This window comes from Oncorhynchus nerka, linkage group LG8 (genome assembly GCF_034236695.1).
Source record: "Oncorhynchus nerka isolate Pitt River linkage group LG8, Oner_Uvic_2.0, whole genome shotgun sequence".
Classification (NCBI taxonomy): domain Eukaryota; kingdom Metazoa; phylum Chordata; class Actinopteri; order Salmoniformes; family Salmonidae; genus Oncorhynchus; species Oncorhynchus nerka.
Window position 1 is genome coordinate 54,823,755 of NC_088403.1, and position 25,172 is coordinate 54,848,926.

The window sequence follows — 25,172 nt, forward strand, 5'->3', positions numbered from 1 at the left end:
AATCAAGGCAGAAAACAACAGAGTACTAAATCAATCCAATCATCAAAGTGGCTGACAAGAGCAACAATTGCAGCTTGAATTACATGAAGCTGTATTAATGTATTTTAGATATAAAATATAATTTTTAAACGGTTTCAAAGTTTCATGGGTTTCAAAGTTTTGGGGTTTGCACTGTTGCTATGAGATGATTTGTATTGTAAATATTTGTGTTCTGTATATTTTATGAATTTAATAGCTATTTAGATCCTTCTTCCTGGAGATCTACTGTCCTGTAGGTTTTCAGTCTAATCCTAATTTAGCATATCTGATTCAGCTAGTTAAGTTATTGTTGAGCAGCTAATTAGTAGAATCAGGTCTGTTAAATTAGGGTTGGACTGAAAACCCACAGGATGGTAGATCTCCAGGAAGAGGGTTGTGCAGCCCTGGCCTATGGCTTGACTTTGTGCTATACTGTTTCATGTCTTATGTGCATGATGTTTATTTCCAGAGTGACAATTTTATACTTTTTATTATCTGTTACAACTTAAAGGCCCAGTGCAGTCAAAATTATGTTTTGTATCATGTTGTACAGCAAATCATGGAACAAACACTGTAAAAGTGTGAAAAGATTTGATCAGTGTTATTCCTGATAGTTGCTGGTGGAAAATACAATCTACACAGGGCCTTTACATTTTTATTTTTGATGAGAGACTGTTACAGAGGAGTGTAAATGTTTTTTTAAGGCTGGAACATGTTGAATGATATTGTTGGATGTTATAATTCTGTAATGTATTGATTGTTGTTGCCTTTTTGACCAGGTCTCCATTGAAAAAGAGGGTCTTAATGTGCTTTTCCTGGTTAAATGAAGGTTAAGAACATTTTTTAAATCAGCAGGTTTGCATGGCATTCCCCTCCCACTCAGACCACTTCCTGACAGTCCTAGCAAAATTCTTGCCTGAGAATTTTTTGTTGTTGCAAAAAGGCTATTTTTGTCCATTTTAATGAAAAACTATTATAATAAGGTTCTTAATTGTTACCCAGAAGTAATTTGATATTGATATAAAAACGGTTGCATGAGGCTTTTAAGTGTTTGCGCTGATGTGGTTATATTGTCTGTTTCCTTTTCTTAAAACTGCATTGTTGGTTAAGGGCTTGTAAGCAAGCAATTCACTATTGTATTCGGCGCATGTGATAAATAATATTTGATTCGATTTAATTTGATTGATAGTTTTTGTTGAAATAAAAAAACATTTTCCAAATTACTATTATTTAAGTGTGTTTTTCCCCAATGTTTTAAAAAAGTATTCTAAAAAGTGTAGGCTATAATACTTACACTTTTTAAAGTCATAAATATAATTTTAGCGAAAAATATATACAAGCTATTATTTTATGAGATTTACTAACTTTATAACCCTTTTTGCGAGTCTGTTAATAGCCAATGGGGATGTAGCTCAGTGGTAGAGCGCATGCTTCGCATGTATGAGGCCCCGGGTTCAATCCCCGGCATCTCCATGTTTTTTTTACCTATTGTCTACCCAAGAAATTCATTACAACACAAGCTGATAATTTGGAATTAAACTCATACTAACTCATAATAACACATTTAATCATGTCCTTTATTTATTATGTTTTATTATATAGGGCTGTGACTATGGATGCTGCTTGCACATTACGCTTCATTGTCCGCTCAGCAATGGGCGGAGTATTGGGCATTGCTTCTGGAATTTGATTGGTTACTTTACCTATAAACTGTGCGGGGTGAAACACTGGTCCAAGCATTTACGCCAACATTTAGTCAAATATTATTTTTGCCGGGAGCACCCACGGAATAATTTTCAGTGGTCCTCTCATATAAATGCAACCCACTCATAAAACCAAGACACATCATGGACCAATTGCACGACCTGGCTATGCAGACCCAAATGCGATTTCATAGAGATTCAAACAAATAGTCTAAACAAAGCTATTGCATTGAACGTCAGGGTAATTATATAACGTGAATCCGTGATTTTTATCGCCACAAGCGTCTTGGATTTGCAATACTAGGCTATATTTTCTAACAGAACGAGATGGATAATCGCTAAACCGTAAAACCGAAAATACCATAGCCCACACTGGATTGGCTTTGATTGGAGGTAGCAGAAGGCGAACTAAAAGTAGGCTACCCGGCATTGGTAAATATGTCTATATTGATTTACTTTAGGCTATAGCCTACCTACAAATAAACCAATACGCCTAACATGTTAAGGGAATACAGTGGGATAAAGCTGTGGAACTCCTAACAGTTGTTGGTCTTTTCAGTGACCAGTGGGCGCTCGCTGCATATATGTTACATTGTATCTATTAAAATAATGCACAATGAAACTATAACTGGCACTTGTTACAGTAACCCACTTTATTCATGTTTGATGTATCCAAACTCAGTGCACCACCACCATAGCACATAGCATCTTCACACACCCAAATTGGATTGTGCCATATAAATGATTTCAGTAGCCTAACCTATACGTCATTTTTCTGCATACGGACCAAAATGCAAGGAACCTGCTTGTTTTTTTGCCCTGCTATATGAAAAACGATTCTAATGATTTATTGATTCGCTTGAACAAAGGAACGAAATATTGTTGTATGCTACCTGTACGGGATATCAACATGGAAGGTAGGCTGCACAGACGATAGGTAGCCTACCTATGACAGAGCTGCAATAGTATAGTTAATATAAACATATTTCGATAGCCTATCCTAGCTGGTAAATGTCTCAAGATGGATGCAGCTGCGCACAGAGATGTGTGTAAAATAGGACATTTCTAAAAAGAAAACCACCTAGACGCGTAATTTGTGCTATTTTCTTTTGCAGGAGTAGGATGTTACTAGCGTCGGCCGTGGTGGTATGGGAATGGCTGAACGAGCACGGGCGCTGGCGGCCTTACAGCCCAGCGGTCTCTCACCACATCGAGGCAGTCATCCGCAACGACCCACGGGGTGGTAGTGTTGTCTTAGGCCAGGTGGACACTCGCCTCTCGCCCTACATCGTCGACTTGCATTCCATGCACCAGTTCCGACAAGATACTGGTAAGACGAATGTGATTGACAACCGTGACATAGCCCTATTTGTATTGAGGGATTTTTGAATTGGCCCTAAGCTATTACAGTGTTATTACTGCAGTGAAACCGATGATGTAGCATACGACACAGCAATACAATAGCCTGCACTTCTTGTTTAACTCATATAACCTACATTTGGTTTCATGTTTTAAATGACAGCCTTATGTTATTGTTTGATGCGACATCTTATGCAGACTAGGCTATAGCCTATGTGTGCATGCACGGTTGCAGACTGTTGTTGTTCACTGAGATTTTTCAAGGCCTTGTTTGTTAACTGCAGTTGCCTCCATTATCCCAAACCGTTTTCTTTTTCTTTTTATCTAGATCATGTGTTTTGAATTTTTACAAAACATTATTTCACAAGATTCTCTCAGCATCATCACTGTTATCATATTTACATTTTTAGATCTGGATAACATGGTTAGGGGCTAAAGAGAAACCTAGCATAGAGATAGTTAAATATAACATCTAACATAAAATAGAGAGGTAGCCAAATTGTGCTAGTAATATCTTAAACCTCAACACCGAGTAGCCTGCATCACTTCCATGTTGCTACAAGCTGATCTTATGCTCCTTCTCTCCACATCTTGCAAGTGCAGTCCACTCTTGATAAATGCAACGGCTTGGAATACGCCTTTACATCATGCAGTAAACTGGAGCATGCTGGTATCTGGAAATAAATATATGGAAATATATGGAAAGCTACTGAATTGGGCCTGGAAAACTGCATGCTTAAAAAGTTTGTTCTCATTAGGGAGTCCACTTATCATTAGGTCCATGCAATCTCATTCATTGTAATCTAAAAGGAAAAACTGATCCTAAATCAGCGCTCATATTCTGAGACACTTGATGCATACAGGCCCCTGGAATCTGCTATGTACATTGAATACATACAGTACTACTGGAGGGGTTTTCAGCTTCTGTGTTCACTACTTCAAAGGCTGTGAGCGTACAGTGTGCCAATACTCAGCGGTTAGTCACTGGTTGTAGTGTGTTTGTGGACATCTACAGTGTATGTAGGCCAAAGTTATGGATGAGCTGTTCAGGCCTCTCATTATGAGTATGCAAAACATGATCATGATTAAAGATGAGAAGGCCGAGGGGAAATTGGGGTCGATTTTAGCTTGCCCGCTTGTTTGTGTGGAGTTATACCACATTGATCAGTAGTATGTTTTTGTTGGAAGCAGAGGGTACATACTATTTTATCACACAGTCATCATGACACATACCCATACCATCCAATCCTGGATTGGGTTCACAGTGCAACTGCAAGGCTCACATGCTTTCTCATGAGCAGCACATTTCCAAATTAAATCTCTATAAAACTCCTGTATATACTATACTTTCACCTATGACTGGCTATCTGAATGGAGAGGGTGAAGGTGAAATGCTATCTGAACCTTCCTTCATCCCCACACTTTCAATTATAGGCCTCTTATTAAGGATGTTAATGCTCTTCTGTAGAATGGTACTGATTGTCTCAAGCCCTCCAGACTTTAGGTGCTGGCAAAGAGAGAAGTCTTCACACATTGAAGTGAAGAAAGTATAGGATAACACAAAGGGAAGAATTGTCACTCTGGCCAAGACCACCGCCCTCCTCTCAACTTTGGCTGACAAAAGCTTTTGTGCAGTCTGCCTGCTTCCCAGGCCGGGATAGCTGCGGGGAGAGAGGGGGTAGGCTTCCCTTGTCCCAAAACTAGAGAGAGAGATGAATTGCAGAAGTCTGAGGTCATTGAGAGAAGGGAGTAGTTGGGTTGAGTTCAGATTCAATTAAATAATTACTCTGTTGCATTCCAGGCATTGTTGTGTGTCTAGTATAGTCTCTAAATTGTAATAGACTATACTAAGTATGTATGTTTTTCAAGTATACTTTACATTCAAACCCTAATGTTTTGAACAACATACTGTATTGATAAATTCATTATATTGGTTTGTGTCTTCTTAGTTGAAGCTTTAGTTTTCTATTGTCGCAGTTGTCTTGTTCTCAACTGGCCTATCTGGTTAAATAAAGGTGAAATAAAAATAAATAAAAGAGCCCTTTTGCACAATTTATTCTCCCAAAATGTAGTTTTCGTTAAAACAATCAACCGTCATTCATTGTCTGCTAGTCATTCTCAATTTAATATTTTTGCAGGATTAGAAGTGATTTAAATCCCAGGTAATAGGTGAACAGTATGGACAGGGCTTTATTGAACATTCTCTGAGTTCAGTCTCTGGATTCCCTGGGAAAGCAAACATGACCAGCTCAGAGAACCGACCAAGGCCAACGACCAATCACAATCCAGAACATGGCGTGCGGTTACCAAGGGAAAGCTGTTAGCCTGTTTGCCCATATTCTTAGCGAGCACACACCTATATGTCAAATTTGCTGGTTGTGTAATCTGCTTGACTACAACAAATATTACAGCAGGGCCTACAGAACATTTAGCTCATGTAGCTCTGTTGGTCTCAGTCAACAACAAAGCCTTAATTTTAAAAATGTATTCATGTTTTTCCTTTCCTTTTCTTTTTACTTGAACTGGTCATATCAAATCACATAAAAGTAGAAACACAATCATGTTCTAGAGATATGGCTAGAAACATACTAGTGATTTGTGTCAATGTTTGTCTATTAATGCAGTGTCTTAGTGTAATAATATATGTTGTCAGTGTTGTGAACAATGGGTGTGTGACAGTGTGTGGTTAGTTGACAGGTCTTCTGGAACAGGTCCTTCTTGTTCCCCTCTCTGTAGTTCTGTGGCGTGACCCTCGTCTTTCTACCGTTACCCCAGGTACCCTCAGACCGGTTCGCCGCAGCTTCTACGACCCCACGTCGGCGCCGGGTCAGGGCTGGCTGTGGGAGTGGGAGAACGACACAGGCTCGTGGACAGCCTACGACACAGAGGTGGGCATCGCCATCCAGGCGGCACGCGACCGCCAGCAGCCCTGGCTGGACCTGGCGCCACTGGGATTCTGCTACCTCATTCACTTCCAGAGTATGACCCAGATCAACGGGCAGACACAACGCTGCCGCCGCATCCAGCGCCGCTCTGACCTGGCTTACCCACTTGTTTCGGGTCCCCTTCCCAAGTCACATCACGCCTGGGGGCCCAGCCCCGGGGGACTGTTGGGGGTGTCCGGAGTAGGCATGGGGGTGGGGTTGAGCGGGATGGGGAACGGGAACGGTAGCGCCTACCCCAGCGGCGCCCTGCCAGCCTCCGCAATCACCTCCCTGGGCCAGCCCTGCGCCTGTCAGCAATGCATGCTGCTCCTAAGCGTCAAGGCGGGCGCCATGGCAACAGCCCACACCCTGGGCAGGAGGCCACCCCAGAACAAGCCTCCCAGCCCCAAACTGGGTGGGGGTTACTCGGCCATGGGGGGGTCCTACTCGCTCACCCTCCCACGTCCCCCCTCCTCCATGGGCAGGTCCCTTCCTCCCCACAGAACGTCTGTGGTCGGAGCTAGCGGTGGCTTGGGGGTCGGAGGGGGCGGTGGCTTTGCCCACTCACTCTCCCTCCTGGGTTCGGCCACCGCTGCCCTGTCCCTCTCCTCCACCCGGCCCCCTCCCCGCCTCTACCCCCCTTCCGCCTCCTCCGCCTCCTCCGCCCTCCTCCATCACTTCCAACAGTGCTACTCTTCCCCCTCCTCTTCCTTCTCCATGGCATCCATGGCTTCCTCTGCCCCTCTGTCGATGCCCGCGCCCCCCCTCCTCTCATCTCCACATCAGCTTCCTCCTGCACCCCCTCGCCCTCTGCCCGCGTCCTGGGGCCGGTGTCTTCAGCGGCGGCGGCCTGTGCCGCCCCCCTACCTCCCCGTGCCAGCCTGGCTGGGCTGAGCCGACCCGCCCTGCAGCGCATCGCCATGGCCCAGTCCAGAGCCCTTATCGCCTCCGGGTGAGTCACTGCTCCAGCTGTTGCTATGTCACTACAGTTCACTTAATATTACACCTTATCCTTTTATAGGATCAATTATCCAGGTACTATCCCAATACTACACCTGTTCGGGCAGGGACCTCACTATATAATATTATCACGATACTTACAGTAGGTAAACGATACAATTTGTGTCACGATTTATCACCATTCTATATGCACTTCGGTTTGATACTGCGATTTCATTGCAAATTCAATGTTCCAAACATATTGCTCACTGTATGCAGAGGGACAAGAGAGAGCCATAATAACATGAGTTTTGATCAGTCATGTAAATAAAAGTGCTGAAAACAAGTTGGCTCACCATTTAAAAAGAAGATATTGGTCAAGCTATAGGAGGAGAAATACTCATGTTTTGGTGCAAGCACAGCTGACTACCACGAGCAATTTTTTTGTTGTTGCTGTTGTTGAGAGTCTATACTCGGAAGTCATAGAATCAGTATATTATCATTAAAATCAATAGACATGGGAACACTGCTTGTGTTGTTGTTACATATTGAATGGCTCTTCAGAGAATCTCTATTGAACATGCATTTTACTACAGAACTAGGCTTAACCCATCTCTGGGAAGTCGTCCCAAAGAGTTTTGCCAAGTTTTCTTTCTGAAGACAAGGGCCTTTCAGTGTTGAGAATGAGATTCAGTAGTGTTATGTACCCTATGCAATGGGTAATCCCATCATGATACACGGTCGACTAACCCAACGTATGGACTTGTCTATCGCAGATAAACACCACACGAGGCAGGAAAAATGAAGATAGGCAAGGAATTTATACATTGTGATCCGAAGCGTTTCCACTAGCGTAGACATGCCTCCATAATCACTGCCCATATCTGACATAAACAGCTCATTAGAATTCATAAGCCTTTAATCCTTACGATAAATTCATTTCCATGTGAAAGCAACGCCCAAACAACGTATTCATATAAAGAATGCAGCATTTTCTCAAGTGTCACTCAGATTTGATTCACCCAGTTAGAATGTGAGGGACAGGAGGGGACAGGAGGGTGGAGGAGGGAGTGGGGAGATACTGACATCTAACACACACAGTTCCCAGGCCTATTCTCATTCTTACAGGCCCCTCTACCCCTGTTAGTGTGAGTTAGTGTGTGTGTATGTCAGGGTGCGGTCACCGCGGCAACCATTGTGGGCACAGCCGAGGCCTGGTTCCCATTTACAAAACAATGTTGGGACATGGGCAGAGGCAGGGGGTTCTCAGGGCAGGGGGTATGGGGAGATCCCAACGTTGTAGCGACTGGCCCAAGTGTTACCCTGAGAAACCGAAGCTGCGTGACTGTCCTGTGGTATTGGTTGGGGATGGTTGGGGAGTTGGCCCTGAGAGTGAATGTGACATTGATGGGGGGGTGGCAATGGGGGTAATATGGAGACATGAGACTTGTTGATAGGGGACATTTGGTTGAGGAGGGACTGGGAAGGGGGGGGGGTTGTCAGAGGCATACGTCTCCAGTCTTAGAGACACAAAGCAGCGTCTCAGTTTGAGATGTGTTCCCGGTTCCTGAGGGGCTTGGTTTAGACAACTACCATATTGCTTTCACCAATGGCATCTTTTCAGATTGACAAGGGGCCATTCGGAAGTGTCTAGGGTAGGGACTTGGGGCCATGTCACACTGGTAAATGCTATAATGAGCCACTACCCAGTACCCACGCATGTGTAAATGGGAAAGGATAGGAGAGACAGGTTTAAGCTCCACCTTCTTCCATATCACTTTTGCATGTGCCAGTGATTTGGGATTGAGTGCAAGATACTGTGTGGTATGGGATCCTGGCAAAGGACAACCCAGGTCGTTTTTTAAACTGAGCTAGCAGATACTTAGGGAATACATACATGCAAATAGATGAGTTGTCACCTGAGGATAGGCCCACAGGGCGAGTATCAATATTGACATAGTTACTGGCGCTGTTTGGAGGAATGTGTTATTGTGAGAAGAGTGAGAGTGTAGCAATGATCTCTTCTTAGCACTAGAGGGCACTTTTGCTGAGTGACCAACTCACTGGGAAGAGCTAAGACTTCTTTTTAAGAACAAATTCTTATTTACAATGACGGCCTACCCTAACCCGGACGACGCTGGGCCAATTGTGCGCCACCCTATGGGACTCCCAATCACGACCGGTTGTGATACAGCCTGGAATCGAAACCAGGGTCTATAGTGACGCCTCTAGCACTGAGATGCAGTGTCTTAGACCGCTACGCCCCTCGGGAGCCCCAAACTATACTTGAACTATACCAGACAGACAGTAGCTGAAGTCTGGTGTCAGTGGCTGAGAGATGGATTCGTGGGTTTGTGGAGGGTTGGCTATTTGTGGAAGTCTAGTTTGTTTGACAAGAATCACTGATAACTTGCTTATGAATTCATTTTCAATTATATTTTTTTGTGAAGTGACATATAGTTTTATGAGAGGGCAGTTTCAGACAGTTTCAGGCCTATTTTGTGGGGGGAAAATGTGATTTCCAAAATAATAAACCAACAATGACGAGACAGCCTACAGGGAGGAGGTGAGGGCCCTGGGAGTGTGGTGCCAGGAAAATAACCACTCAACGTCAATAAAACAAAGGAGCTGATTGTGGACTTCAGGAAACAGCAGAGGGAGCACTCCCCTATCCACATTGACGGGACCGCAGTGGAGAAGATGGAATGCTTCAAGTTCCTCGGCATATTCACATCACTGACAAACTGAAATGGTCCACCCACGCAGACACTGTGGTGAAGAAGGAGCAACAGAGGCTCTTCAACTTCAGGATGCTGAAGGAATTTGGCTTGGCACCTAAAACCCTCACAAACTTTTACAGATGCACAATTGAGAGCATCCTGTCGGGCTGTATCACCGCCTGGTACGGCAATTGCACCTGCCCTCCAGGACACCTACAGCACCCGATGTCACAGGAAGGCCAAACAGATAATCAAGGACAACAACCAACCGAACCACTGCCTGTTCACCCTGCTATCACCTAGAAGGCGAGGTCAGTACAGGTACATCAAAGCTGGGACCGAGAGACTGAAAAACAGCTTCTATCTCAAGGCATCAGACTGTTAAATAGCCATCACTAGCACATTAGAGGCTGCTGCCCTATATACATAGACTTGAAATCACTGACCACTTAATAATGGAACACTAGTCACTTTAATAATGTTTACATATTTATATTCTGTCTTCTATTCTATTCTACTGCATTTTAGTCTATGCCGCTCCGATATTGCTCTTCCAAATATTTATATATTCTTAATTCTGTTCCTTTACTTTAGATTTGTGTATATTGTGTATATTGTTGTGAAATTGTTAGATATTACTTGTTAGATATTACTGCACTGTTGGAGCTAGAAACACTCGCTACACCCGCAATAGCATCTGCTAAACACGTGTGTGTGACTAATAACGTTTGATTTGAGGGACAAATTCAAGGTGCTTCCAGGACTAGGCTTAATCCAGGACTAGGCTTAAGCCAGGACTAGGCCTAATACGTTTAATTGATTAATGCATTCAACACTTCATAGCATAGTTGTAAACTCACAGTTGTTTGGCAAGTGAAGTATGTGAGGACAGACGCTGGGAGACGACAAGCAAGTACAGGGGGTGAATATTTAATAAATAACCGACATGAAACAAAACAAGGACAGCGTTTGGACAGGGGGAACAACACAACATTAATGCTGACATGGGTATGAAACAGATATAGGGGAGGCAATCAATAAGTGATTGAGTCCAATGAAGCGCTGATGCGCTAATGATGGGCTGCCTGGCGCAGGTGGAGCGGGAGTAGGCGTGACAGTACCCCCCCCGGCGAGCCTGGCGGGCCGTCTGAGGCATGGGAGCTGGCTGAGGCGTGGAAGCCAGACGAGCCGCCTGAGGCGTGGGAGCGTGGGAGCCCGACAAGCCAGCTGAGACTTGGGAGCCCAAGGAGCCGGCTGAGGTATGACTTGGGATGGGAGCCTGCCGAGCCAATTGAGGCAAGAACACCTCTCAAGTCAGCTAAGGCACCCCCGGTTCTTTCGGCAGCGGAACCTGGACCCGAAGTCACCAACAAAAAAACAAGAAACAAAAAACTCCCTTATGCGTCCAGTATTGTGGTGTCAGCATTCTGTGATGACAAATGCTGGGATACGAGAAGCATGTATAGGGAGTGAATATTTAATAAATAAACGACATGAAACAAAACAAGGATAGCGTCTGGACAGACAAAACTACATTAATGCTGACACCGGGATGAAACTGAGGAATAGACAGATATAGGGGAAGCAATCAATAAGTGACGGATTTCAGGTGATTCCAATGAACCTTGATGCGCATAACGATGGTGATAGGTGTGCATAAGAATGGGTCGCTTGGCGCCTTCGAGCGCCAGAGAGGGGGAGCAGGGGGCAGGCGTGACAAAATGAGTGGTTGGGGCATGGTCAACCATGTCAAGAGATTAACCCATGATGTTACAGGGTCAACTCCTTTCTCCCCTGTCACGTGTGTGCATGTCAGTGGTCCAGGCACAGTGTTCCTGGCAATTGTGTGTGTATTTCCAGGTATCTGTGAACCAGACAGTTGTTTTAGGATCTGACCCACAACACATGATTTTAGATCTAGTGGGTGTATATGTTTCCTATGGCCAGGCTGTGTGTGACTATTCTTGTCATGTAAATTCTATCAAACAAACGTCTGGGGCCCCTCAGGGGTGTGTACTTAGTTCCCTCCTGTATTCCCTGTTCACCCATGACTGCATGGCCAAACACGACTCCAACACCATCATTAAGTTTGCTGACGACACAACAGTGGTATGCCTGATCACCGACAACGATGAGACAGCCTATAGGGAGGAGGTCAGAGAACTGTCAGTGTGGTGCCAGGACAACAACCTCTCCCTCAATGTGAGCAAGACAAAGGAGCTGATCTTGGACTACAGGAAAGGCGTGCCGAACAGGTCCACATTAACATTGACGGGGCTGTAGTGGAGCAGGTCGAGAGTTTCAAGTTCCTTGGTGTCCACATCACCAACAAACTAACATGGTCCAAACACACCAAGCCAGTCGTGAAGAGGGCACGACAAAGTCTATTCCCCCTCAGGAGACTGAAAAGATTTGGCATGGGTCCTCAGATCCTCAAAAGGTTCTACAGCTGCACCATTGAGAGCATCCTGAACAGTTGCATCACCGCCTGGTATGTCAACTACTCGGCATCTGACCGTAAGGCACTACAGAGGGTAGTGCGAACAGCCCAGTACGTCACCGGGGCCAAGCTTCCTGCCATCCAGGACCTATATAATAGGCGGTGTCAGAGGAAAGCCCATAAAATTATCAGAGACTCCCTTCACCCAAGTTATAGACTGCTTTCTCTGCTACCGCACTGCAAGCGGTACCGGCGAGCCAAGTCTAGGACCAAAATGCTCCTCAACAGCTTCTAACCCCAAGCTATTAGACTGCTGAACAATTCATAAAAATCGCCACCGGACTATTTACATTGACTGCTACTCGCTGTTTGTTACCTATGCATAGTCACTTCGCCCCCGCCTACATGTACAGATTACCTCAACTAGCCTGTACCACTGCACACTGGCTCGGTACCGGTGCCCCCTGTATATAGCCTCATTGTTGTTATTCTTATAGTGTTACTTTTTATTATTACTTTTTATTTTAGCCTACTTGGTAAATATTTTCTTCTTGACCTGCACTGTTGGTTATAAGGGCTTGTAAGTAAGCATTTCACTGTAAAGTCTACACTTGTTGTATTCGGCGCATGTGGCAAATAAAGTTTGATTTGACACTTCCGGGTTGGAGCGAGCGGTCGCATCTGCACTCGGTCCGCAGGTAGTATTACATTTCATTATAGTACAACGGTTTGATTTGTCTAATCTTAGCAATTTCTTCTTAGCTAGCTACATAGCCGTCTTTGTATCATAGATAATTGCGTAATTATCGTATTTCGTCGTCCTAACGCAGTCTACACTGCCCTGCAGCTAGCCAGCTAGCTAACGTCCACCGTTAGCTAGTCCACCGTCTACCGATTAGCAGCACAACTATTACACTCAACTGAACGACTTGATTAGTGTAGTGTTAGCTAGCTACATAGTTGTCTTTGCTGTCTTCGTATCCAAGATAATTGTGTAGTTTAGAGTGTGTAGTTTTATGTCGTCCTTAACGTAGGAGACTCTGCTAGCTAGCCAACAGCTAGCCAACGTCTACCGAACAGAACTTCTGCACTCAACAATCCGGTCGCATTTCGCTTCGCTCCACAGGTAGTATCACATTTTTAATTTAATTTCATTACAGTACAACGGCTTGATTTGTTTGATCGTAGCTAGCTACATAGCTAGCTACATAGCCGTCTTTGTATCAAAGATAATTGTGTAGTCTAGAGCGATTTCCTAGGTTAGCTAGCCAGCTATTGTCGTTCTTTTAACGCAACGTAACGTAATCAACACTGCTAGCTAGCCCCGAATAGCAGCACAGTAGAAACTATTACACTCAACGGAACGACTTGATTAGTGTAGTGTCAACAACGCAGCCAATGCCAGCTAGCCTACATAGTCAACAACGCAGCCTCTGCCAGCTAGCCTACTTCAGCAGTACTGTATCATTTTAATCATTTTAGTCAATAAGATTTTTGCTACGTAAGCTTAACTTTCTGAACACTCGAGACGTGTAGTCCACTTGTCATTCCAATCTCCTTTGCATTAGCGTAGCCTCTTGTGTAGCCTGTCAACTATGTGTCTGTCTATCCCTGTTCTCTCCTCTCTGCACAGACCATACAAACGCTCCACACCGCGTGGCCGCGGCCACCCTAATCTGGTGGTCCCAGCGCGCACGACCCACGTGGAGTTCCAGGTCTCCGGTAGCCTCTGGAACTGCCGATCTGCGGCCAACAAGGCAGAGTTCATCTCAGCCTATGCCTCCCTCCAGTCCCTCGACTTCTTGGCACTGACGGAAACATGGATCACCACAGACAACACTGCTACTCCTACTGCTCTCTCTTCGTCTGCCCACGTGTTCTCGCACACCCCGAGAGCTTCTGGTCAGCGGGGTGGTGGCACCGGGATCCTCATCTCTCCCAAGTGGTCATTCTCTCTTTCTCCCCTTACCCATCTGTCTATCGCCTCCTTTGAATTCCATGCTGTCACAGTTACCAGCCCTTTCAAGCTTAACATCCTTATCATTTATCGCCCTCCAGGTTCCCTCGGAGAGTTCATCAATGAGCTTGATGCCTTGATAAGCTCCTTTCCTGAGGACGGCTCACCTCTCACAGTTCTGGGCGACTTTAACCTCCCCACGTCTACCTTTGACTCATTCCTCTCTGCCTCCTTCTTTCCACTCCTCTCCTCTTTTGACCTCACCCTCTCACCTTCCCCCCTACTCACAAGGCAGGAAATACGCTCGACCTCATCTTTACTAGATGCTGTTCTTCCACTAACCTCATTGCAACTCCCCTCCAAGTCTCCGACCACTACCTTGTATCCTTTTCCCTCTCGCTCTCATCCAACACTTCCCACACTGCCCCTACTCGGATGGTATCGCGCCGTCCCAACCTTCGCTCTCTCTCCCCCACTTCTCTCCTCTTCCATCCTATCATCTCTTCCCTCTGCTCAAACCTTCTCCAACCTATCTCCCGATTCTGCCTCCTCAACCCTCCTCTCCTCCCTTTCTGCATCCTTTGACTCTCTATGTCCCCTATCCTCCAGGCCGGCTCGGTCCTCCCCTCCCGCTCCGTGGCTCGCCGAGCGGAAATGGAGGAAAACTCGCCTCCCTGCGGACCTGACATCCTTTCACTCCCTCCTCTCTACATTTTCCTCTTCTCTCTCTGCTGCTAAAGCCACTTTCTACCACTCTAAATTCCAAGCATCTGCCTCTAACCCTAGGAAGCTCTTTGCAACCTTCTCCTCCCTCCTGAATCCTCCTCCCCCCCCCCTCCTCCCTCTCTGCAGATGACTTCGTCAACCATTTTGAAAAGAAGGTCGACGACATCCGATCCTCGTTTGCTAAGTCAAACGACACCGCTGGTTCTGCTCACACTGCCCTACCCTGTGCTCTGACCTCTTTCTCCCCTCTCTCTCAGATGAAATCTCGCGTCTTGTGACGGCCGGCCGCCCAACAACCTGCCCGCTTGACCCTATCCCCTCCTCTCTTCTCCAGACCATTTCCGGAGACCTTCTCCCTTACCTCACCTCGCTCATCAACTCATCCCTGACCGCTGGCTACGTCCCTTCCGTCTTCAAGAGAGCGAGAGTTGCACCCCTTCTGAAAAAACCTACACTCGATCCCTCCGATGTCAACAACTACAGACCAGTATCCCTTCTTTCTTTTCTCTCCAAAACTCTTGAACGTGCCGTCCTTGGCCAGCTCTCCCGCTATCTCTCTCAGAATGACCTTCTTGATCCAAATCAGTCAGGTTTCAAGACTAGTCATTCAACTGAGACTGCTCTTCTCTGTATCACGGAGGCGCTCCGCACTGCTAAAGCTAACTCTCTCTCCTCTGCTCTCATCCTTCTAGACCTATCGGCTGCCTTCGATACTGTGAACCATCAGATCCTCCTCTCCACCCTCTCCGAGTTGGGCATCTCCGGCGCGGCCCACGCTTGGATTGCGTCCTACCTGACAGGTCGCTCCTACCAGGTGGCGTGGCGAGAATCCGTCTCCACACCACGTGCTCTCACCACTGGTGTCCCCCAGGGCTCTGTTCTAGGCCCTCTCCTATTCTCGCTATACACCTAGTCACTTGGCTCTGTCATAACCTCACATGGTCTCTCCTATCATTGCTATGCAGACGACACACAATTAATCTTCTCCTTTCCCCCTTCTGATGACCAGGTGGCGAATCGCATCTCTGCATGTCTGGCAGACATATCAGTGTGGATGACGGATCACCACCTCAAGCTGAACCTCGGCAAGACGGAGCTGCTCTTCCTCCCGGGGAAGGACTGCCCGTTCCATGATCTCGCCATCACGGTTGACAACTCCATTGTGTCCTCCTCCCAGAGCGCTAAGAACCTTGGCGTGATCCTGGACAACACCCTGTCGTTCTCAACTAACATCAAGGCGGTGGCCCGTTCCTGTAGGTTCATGCTCTACAACATCCGCAGAGTACGACCCTGCCTCACACAGGAAGCGGCGCAGGTCCTAATCCAGGCACTTGTCATCTCCCGTCTGGATTACTGCAACTCGCTGTTGGCTGGGCTCCCTGCCTGTGCCATTAAACCCCTACAACTCATCCAGAACGCCGCAGCCCGTCTGGTGTTCAACCTTCCCAAGTTCTCTCACGTCACCCCGCTCCTCCGCTCCCTCCACTGGCTTCCAGTTGAAGCTCGCATCCGCAACAAGACCATGGTGCTTGCCTACGGAGCTGTGAGGGGAACGGCACCTCAGTACCTCCAGGCTCTGATCAGGCCCTACACCCAAACAAGGGCACTGCGTTTATCCACCTCTGGCCTGCTCGCCTCCCTACCACTGAGGAAGTACAGTTCCCGCTCAGCCCAGTCAAAACTGTTCGCTGCTCTGGCCCCCCAATGGTGGACAAACTCCCTCACGACGCCAGGACAGCGGAGTCAATCACCACCTTCCGGAGACACCTGAAACCCCACCTCTTTAAGGAATACCTAGGATAGGATAAAGTAATCCCTCTCACCCCCCCCCCCCCCCTTAAAAGATTTAGATGCACTACTGTTCCACTGGATGTCATAAGGTGAATTCACCAATTTGTAAGTCGCTCTGGATAAGAGTGTCTGCTAAATTACTTAAATGTAAAATGTAAATGTATATGCAATAGTTAATTGGATCAGTCTAAAAGTTTGCACATACACTGCTGACATCTAGTGGCCAAGGTCTAAATTGCGCCTGGGCTAGAATAATTTGTTATGGCCTTTCTCTTGCATTTCAAAGATGATGGTACAAAAAAACACATGGTTTTTTTCTTTGGATTATCTTTTACCAGATCTAATGTGTTATATTCTCCTACATTTATTTCACATTACCACAAACTTCAAACTGTTTCCTTTCAAATGGTATCAAGAAAAGGCATATCCTTGCTTCAGGTCCTGAGCTACAGGCAGTTAGATTTGGGTATGTCATTTTTGGCAACAACAACAAAAAGGGGTGGATCCTTATTAATCACCGAGACCAATCCCAGCCCCTGCTTCACGTCATGTACTATCCCTCAGTGAAATCCCACAGCATTGCCTAGAGGGTTAGTGGGTGTGACCCAGATAATGTCACTACTACAGTATGTCTGCCGTATGGCGGCCTTGCACGAGTTATCTCGGTGTGGTGACATCAACAGATGGAAACAGGTGGATTATCCCTATAAGAGCCAAGGGAATAAGATGGGGCAATCATACACCTACTGACTGATCTAGAGAGGAGAGGGAGACTGGAGCAGGGAGATATGGCGTGTCTGAGGTTAACAAGGATTTCTTCTTTAGATTTGGAAAGGAGAAGGAAGATTGAGAAAGATTAAAGCTTGGAGAAGCGTTAAGCAGATAGCGTCTTTGGGATAAAACATTTATTCGTAGCTGAGGGGTTTTGCAGATTCAGCTGAGAAACAAACTCCACAATCAATGTCAAGATGACCATAATCAAATTCAACGCAAAGTGAGTACGGTTTCTGATTGGATTATACTGCGAATAATGTGGAGTCTCATCATGCGAATGATACAGCACAGCAGTCTTTCAGTTGTCCCACAGAGAAGACCGTAGGCAATGATGGGCAATTTAAATCCTGGCTATTGAATTCTGTTTCAATTCCTGTCAGTTATATTGGGCATGAAAGTTTTCTACAGGAGTGATATTCCATTTCTGAGGTGATTGGAATTAAGATGAAATTGACCAACAGGGCAACTCTGCTGACTCCAAAGGGTTCTATTTCACAACCTTCTATGTACTGAACAATAAAGCAGTGCTGGCTCAGGTGAGGGTTGTTGTTTTCAGCCAGGGTTTAGACAACTAGGGGAGTCCTGGTTGGCGCAGCGACATGTCAACATGGTGCTATTCTAGTCCATGAGCCACTTAGCCATTGTGTCTAAAACGTGACTTGGTAAAAGCTCTTTGACTTGCCAACAAGATGTGACACAGCAAACAGCAGACGCTATGGTCACCTGTGCGTTTCTCACCTGCAGTTTACCTATGACACAGCAATTAGTGTGCCTAATCCTAATCTGACTGTGTGTGATTGTGTGTGGTGTGTGTTTGTGTCTGCTATGGGTGTGTGTGTGTTACGAAGTGGTGTTTTAACCCTAGTGTGTGTTTTGTATTTCAGAGTCCCAACGGTTCCTGTGAAGAACCTCAATGGATCCAGCCCTGTTCACCCTGCATTGGCAGGTAGGAACAGCCATTAAGACACTATCAAAACAATATAAACAACAAGCCTAGTTTCTTAGTTGAGCTATTAAGGAAATGCCAGTGTCCAAATTAATTTTCGCTCTTAGTTTCTAGGCCTATCAACGGCCACTTTATCTAACAATGATAGACAGTGTTACAGAGAATCAGGCTTAATTTCTTAATTAATGTGACCCACATATGGTCAATGAGAGTAGCTTCTGATGGATGAGATTGTGTCTAAACAGTGTCAATAGATGGTGATGGAGAAGTGGTCTCACTGCTCCTTCTGCTGGTTGTCTTTAGGTATTACAGGGATCCTGATGAGCGCCGCAGGACTTCCTGTCTGTCTGACCCGACCCCCCAAGCTGGTGCTCCACCCCCCTCCTGTCAGCAAGAGTGACATCAAGCCCGTTCCCGGCCTCGGCCACTGCTGCCGCAAGACCACCAAGAAGCAGGCTCGCAAAGGTAGGTGTAGCATGCACAGACACACACACACACACACACACACACACACACACACACACACACACACACACACACACACAGACAGACAGACAGACAGACAGACAGACAGACAGACAGACAGACAGACAGACAGACAGACAGACCAGGCAGACAGACACCAGCATAGGAAATGTTTTAATAAATGTGAAAATATCTCTTCCTCCCTTTCACTCAGGCAAGACCCCCGAGGAAGTAGTGAAGAGGTACCTTCAGAAGGTACGCAGTCCCCCAGAGGAGGACTGCACTATCTGCATGGAGGCCCTGCCTGGGCCCTCGGGCTACAAAGGCCCCGGTGTTGGGGGCATCCAGCGGGCAGAGTCGGTGGGTCGCCTGGCCCAGTGTGGGCACCAGTACCACCTACAATGTCTGGTGGCCATGTACAACAATGGCAACAAGGATGGCAGCCTTCAGTGCCCCACCTGCAAGACCATCTACGGCGTGAAGACGGGCAACCAGCCACCTGGCAAGATGGAGTATCACGTTATCCCCCATTCGCTGCCTGGCCACCCCGACTGCAAGACCATCCGCATCATCTATAACATCCCGCCAGGCATCCAGGTAACAGCCTTATTGCTTATCCAAATCTGATCTTCTGTAAATCATGATGTTGGCCATCATTTTCAATTCCCTCTTTAGTACTTAGGAAGAACTACTGTACATGTCACTTGTTTACATTCTAATCGTGACCTTTCACCTTTCCCAGGGCCCTGAGCACCCGAACCCAGGCAAGCCCTTCACCGCCCGGGGATTCCCCCGACACTGCTACCTCCCTGACAGCGAGAAGGGACGCAAGGTAAACACCAGCCTACTTCCTGTTTAATGTTTAACTTCTTGATTACTAGTTTACCCAGTTGTACCGGTTTGCTGTGGATGAAATGACAGGACTATGTGGCTAACTAATTTCCTCTTTCTCTCTCTCTCACTCCGTCTCTTTCTCCCCCCCAGGTACTGAGGCTGCTGCTGGTGGCGTGGGACCGGCGGCTCATCTTCTCAGTGGGCACATCCAGCACCACGGGCGAGTCGGACACAGTCATCTGGAATGAGGTGCACCACAAGACGGAGTTCGGCTCCAACCTGACGGGACACGGCTACCCCGACCCAGGCCACCTGGACAACGTTTTGGAGGAGCTTAAGGCCCAGGGGATCACCGAGGAGGAGTGCCTACCCAGAGACTGAGCTAAAGATGGGCCAATGGGGAAACAGCTACAGAGAGACTTGTCAGACACTGGAGGGCAGAGCTAAAACAATGAACATACAGAGTCAGAGAGACAAAGGAATGGAGAGGGGGAGTCATAGACATATGAATATGTTTAAAAAAAGAGAAGTACAGAAATGAACACAGACGGTACAATTGTGACACCCACAGAAACAGACAGCCTGAAAGACAGCATACGAGAAGAAATGAATGAACCGATGAACAGATGAGCCAAAAAAAGAACCAATGGGGGGACATAAAACAAATAGAGAAACAGACAAATAGACTTTCTGGCTCTAGTTTCTAGGGACGTTAACTGAGGTACGACATTAGAAACCCTCTGAACAGGTGGGCTGTGGGTCGGCTCCGCTGCATGGGTCACTTGTATGATGGAATGTATATTTTCTTCTGCTACATTAATGGGGTTGTCACAAAATGTAATTCAGTGAGAGGTTTGAGGCCACAGTGCACATGCAATTCAGTGTTGGACAGAAGCTGTCGTTTAGACCCTGAGAGTTTGACAAGAATGTACTGAATCTTAATTGGTCCATTTGAATTCAATGGTGTACCAAGTTTACCAGAGCGGCTGTAAGTGGTAGGATGAGCGCTACAAATGGGTATTAAAGGGAATATGCTTAATAGGGTATTGAATGGAAGAGAATACTAGGCTTAAAGTATTAGACCTTTGGCAGCATAGTAACAAATCTCTCGTTACAGAAAACATAACCTAACATAGCAGGCTTAAAAGAATCGTCTGAGCGGCGTTTCTTTCTTTCTAGTCCTGACAAGAAAATAAAAAAACTGTTAGGGGATTATCTCCTCTGAATCTGCACTGTTTAACCAATCCGGTAAATGTGGAGGAGTTGAGATGGAGTGTCCCCAAAGACGGTTAGCTCTGTGATGTCGCCTCGTTAACGTCCAAAAGAAGAAGTCTGTCTCTATTTCCATTTGCTATGAAAACCGGGTGCGTCCGTTTAAACCTACCCCACTGAGGGCGCAGAAAACTTTACAGAGAACGTTCAAAATATCTCAAGTTTATGACTGGATATGTGTGAGCATGAGTGTTTACTGCCCTCTAGTGGTACTTATCGAAAATACATTCCCTTTTCCTCTCTAGGTTCTTATCGGTATTTTATTAATTGCTGTACCATTTGGAAAATGCATTGTTGTACATTTTAAATAGTTGATATATATTGGCTCAGTTGAGTTGAGTATCATTTTTACATTCCATTTTGTTCTTAATTTTTAACATTGTATGTTGTCTATTTGATTGCCAGAGCATTATTTTCTATATGTGGCATTGTAAGGAGACGTGTCAAGCTTGAGTCTTCTCGGGAGGGCTCCTGAGTATTACGAGCCACTATGAGTTGTTCAAAAAGTTTCACTGAACATCGATTTTAGAGTCATCCATTGCCAATCAATATGAATGATTTGGGAACCCTCTTGATGGGGTGGGTGAGTCTAAATGTACAAAATAAGAGTCCTCCTCAGACCATGGGTGCATCTCAATAGTCTGGTGTAGCTTCCTCTCCTATTCTTTCATGTCAATTCAGATGAAAGAACAGGAATGGAAAAAAGGCCCCTATAGACAGTTGAGAAGTCAGAAATAAAGTTATGATTGGACCTGCCACCAGAGGTCAGATTTGCACTGCACAGGGCATACTCTCTTTTTTCCTTTAGTCAAAAGGAAACATGGAAAGTTAGATATACCAGTTAAAACTACTTTGAGTTTCATTGTATTTTCTTTGTTTTGGACACCGTTGGCACCATTGGCAGCTCTAAAGAAAGCAAACCTATTGTTTTTGCCATAACGAGGTACAATTTGAAAGATTTGCTCTGTCGCCAAAACAACCTGTGGTCAAGCAGTCCAGTCGGTTTGTGTTAGGTTCATGACGGACCTGCTCATAAAGCGGTACCGTTGACAATATTTATCAGTATGTGTTAACATACAATGTTAGGCCAACCTTTATACTTTCTGTATGCAATGGATGTATGTGTTAATGTACACGACTTAAAACCATTAAACCATTTTTAAAGGTATAATGTAACTGTTCACTTAATACCTCCTTTATTTAATGTGCTCTCTATTTTTTTAATCGTTTGTATCAAATTGTTTTGTTCAAATAATTCAAAGCCACTATTTTTCCACTTTGAGGTATTGTTTGGCCGCATTTAAAGCTGTGTGACTACATGAAGACTTACATACCCATTCTACTTTGTGAGTAGGGGTACATGCATTTGGGAGAGAGGGAGGGAGAGAGAGGTGGTGGGAGAGAGGGAGAGGTGACCTTGTAATTCTTTCGACGATTCCTGCGGGTGGATTGGGAAATGTAGGACTTTATGTAGTCAGTCGTGTTTTATGTCAGTTCTTGCAATGCTCAGTTTGGTACATATCATTTTGTTTCCCAGGCACATGTCTGTGAATGGGAATGAAACAATGGTTGAAGGCTCATTCACACTTTGTATAAAACCTCTGTAAACGTTGTAATGGCGAGAACGAGTGACGTGGAGACATCTATGTTGGCAGAGAAAGTAGTAACATGTAAAAAAGATTTGAAGTAACCGTGGGACTATTAAATTAACATGACTATTATGATAACGGTGTTGGTGTTTTTTTAATGTGATGATGTGTGGCATTAAGGGTTTCCCTATTGGCAGGGGCAAGTAAACTAAGTAGTTGTTAAAGGTGTGCAATTCTTTTACTGAAACAACCAAACTGCAATAATTCCAGTAGCCTTAATTAACCTGATCTCTCTGGTTCCTCACCATTGTTAAAGTGAAAGATGGCCAATTATTGGCATTTCTGTGGGTAAACGTGTTTGGGCAAGTGACCATTTTCAAGCAACCAAAAAATATTCCTGATTTGTCTGATGGAAAGTGCCTTTCAGAATACAGTAATTCTCCCCTCCATTGTTTTCTCATTTATGCATGATTTATTTTGACAAAGAGTACAGTAATTCTATTAGGTTCTTCTCCAGATTAGTTACAGTCTATTGGTTCAGTCTAACCTTGCGAAACCACGAGGGACAGTTCATCTCTAGATTAGTCTATGCTCTGGATTAGTTGTCTGGATTGTGTCCACTTTAAAGAATGAGAAAAGCCATATACAGTAGTGTGAGTAGCCTATTAGATTAAACAATGACTGCTGAATTTCTGCTCTTCTTTTAGTTGCTAGGCAAATGTGTAGCACAGTAGCCAACACTCCGACTAGAATTTGGCAGTCTTTGTAGACTAGCAGTCAGTTGCTATATATCACTGTGCGGTTATGAGAGGACTTTTGTGCCACATAGTGCAATTTCTGGCCAATTAAGTCCAATTTCTCATTAGGTTTTGATTTATTTGACAGGCTCGAGCTGCTTGAATACATTTGCGGATATGCAGACGGTCAAGGGGTATAAGTAGATTAACATAGTCTGTAATTCATGAAATGGATATGGTTGGAATAGGCTCCAAATTCATAAGGATTCTATGAGGCTTGCCATTGTTGAAAGTCTTGGAGTTCCCTTTTTCAGATAACAACACATTATTTGATTTTTGTACAGGGTTAATTTGACGAATGAAGTGAGAACATGGCCCTGGCACCACCAAGCTACTACAGGCATAATCCTTACAATGTCAAAAAGGGTCTCTTGAAACATTATCCATGTTTGATATTATACAAATGATTTAATTATGTATAATGAACAAAAATAAAAATGCAACATGCAACAATTTAAACTATTTTACTGAGTCACAGCTCATTTAAGGAAGTCAGCCAATTGAAATAAATGCATTAGGCTCTAATCTATGGATTTCACATGACTGGGCAGGGGCGCAGCCATGGATGGGCACGGAAGGTCATAAGCCCACCCACTGGGGAGCCAGGCCCAGCTAATCAAAATGATTTTTTTCTCACAAAAGGGCTTTATTACAGACAGAAATACTCCTCAGTTTCATCAGCTGTCCGGGTGGCTGGTCTCAGACGATCCCGCAGTGTAGTTTCATGTGGTCTGTGGTTGTGAGGCTGATTGGATATACTGCCAAATTCTCTAAAACGACATTGGAGGAGGCTTAAGGTTGAGAAATTAACATGACATTTTCTGACAACAGTTCTGGTGGACATTCCTGCAGTCAGCATGCCAATTGCACCTCCTCAAAACTTGAGACATCTGTGGCATTGTGTTGTGTGACAAACTGCACATTTAGAGTGGCCTTTTATTGTCCACAGCACAAGGTGCACCTGTTCCTGTCAGCTTCTTGATATGCCACACCTGTCAGGTGGATGGATTATCTTGGCAAAGGAGAAATGCTCACTAACAAGGATGTAAACAAATTTGTGCACAACATTTTAGAGAAATAAGCTTTTTGTGCCTATAGAACATTTCTGGGATATTTTATTTGGGACCAACACTTTACATGTTGCGTTTAAATTCTTGTTAAGTATAGAACTAGAAATACATATGAAGCAAGGTTTGCTCTTCTGCCATCTTTTGCTACTTCGGGACAGATATGAAAACACATCCATATGTAGTGTTTTGTGGTCATGTGTGACTTAGCAGCGATCATGGGTTCAAACTCCCACAGGGAACACTTACAAAAAATGTATGTAATCAATTTATTGTAAGTTGCTTTGGATAACAGTGTCTGGTAAGTGCTCTAACATAAACCTCTAGTTCTCTGTCCATTTCAATAATGGATGTTTTCTATAGATAAGTGACAGCAGTGATGGATTGTGAGAAGCTGCCAGTGTTATGGCATGACTAAACGACTGTCAGTTTCTATGGAGCAGATGGACCAGGAGGTCAAATAAGGGTCAAATAGTGTAAAGACATAGTGACAAAAAGTGTCACTAATAAAGACAAAGTGATGGTAAGTCACAGATGGATCCGTCTATTAGTGGCAATATAATCTCTTTCGACTTCAATGAGGCCCCTTCTTGGAAATTTGAGGATTGGTTGGGGGTGTTTTCACATGTAGCCCTCTTTAAAAGCAAGCTCCAAGGTGAGAAAAGGATGTACTATGTACTCCTGTTGGAGATCTCAGCAGGCTACCCGAACAGACACTATTACGTCCATGTTGTCTCCAGAGTGTTTTGTGTAAACTAGTATTGAAACCTGTCATTGACTACAGTATAATGGAAACTAGTATTGAAACCTGCCATTGACTACAGTATAATGGAAACTAGTATTGAAACCTG

General features: G+C 45.0%; 1 protein-coding gene and 1 non-coding gene across 2 annotated transcripts; both read left to right on the forward strand.

Moving 5' to 3' along the window:
• The first annotated feature begins 1,419 nt into the window (after positions 1–1,419).
• On the forward strand, positions 1,420–1,491 carry trnaa-cgc (transfer RNA alanine (anticodon CGC)). The gene has a single exon. It is a non-coding gene; the product is annotated as a tRNA-Ala (tRNA).
• A 278-nt stretch (positions 1,492–1,769) lies between these two features.
• LOC115133594 (E3 ubiquitin-protein ligase DTX4-like) lies at positions 1,770–22,589 on the forward strand. The gene is given in 11 exon segments (XM_065021921.1): positions 1,770–2,153; positions 2,837–3,051; positions 5,856–6,645; positions 6,647–6,705; positions 6,708–6,764; positions 6,767–6,956; positions 18,236–18,297; positions 18,601–18,762; positions 18,977–19,359; positions 19,505–19,594; positions 19,747–22,589. Coding segments are annotated over 10 exon segments (2,232 nt in total). The 5' UTR covers positions 1,770–2,153; positions 2,837–2,843; the 3' UTR covers positions 19,978–22,589.
• Positions 22,590–25,172: the final 2,583 nt, after the last annotated feature.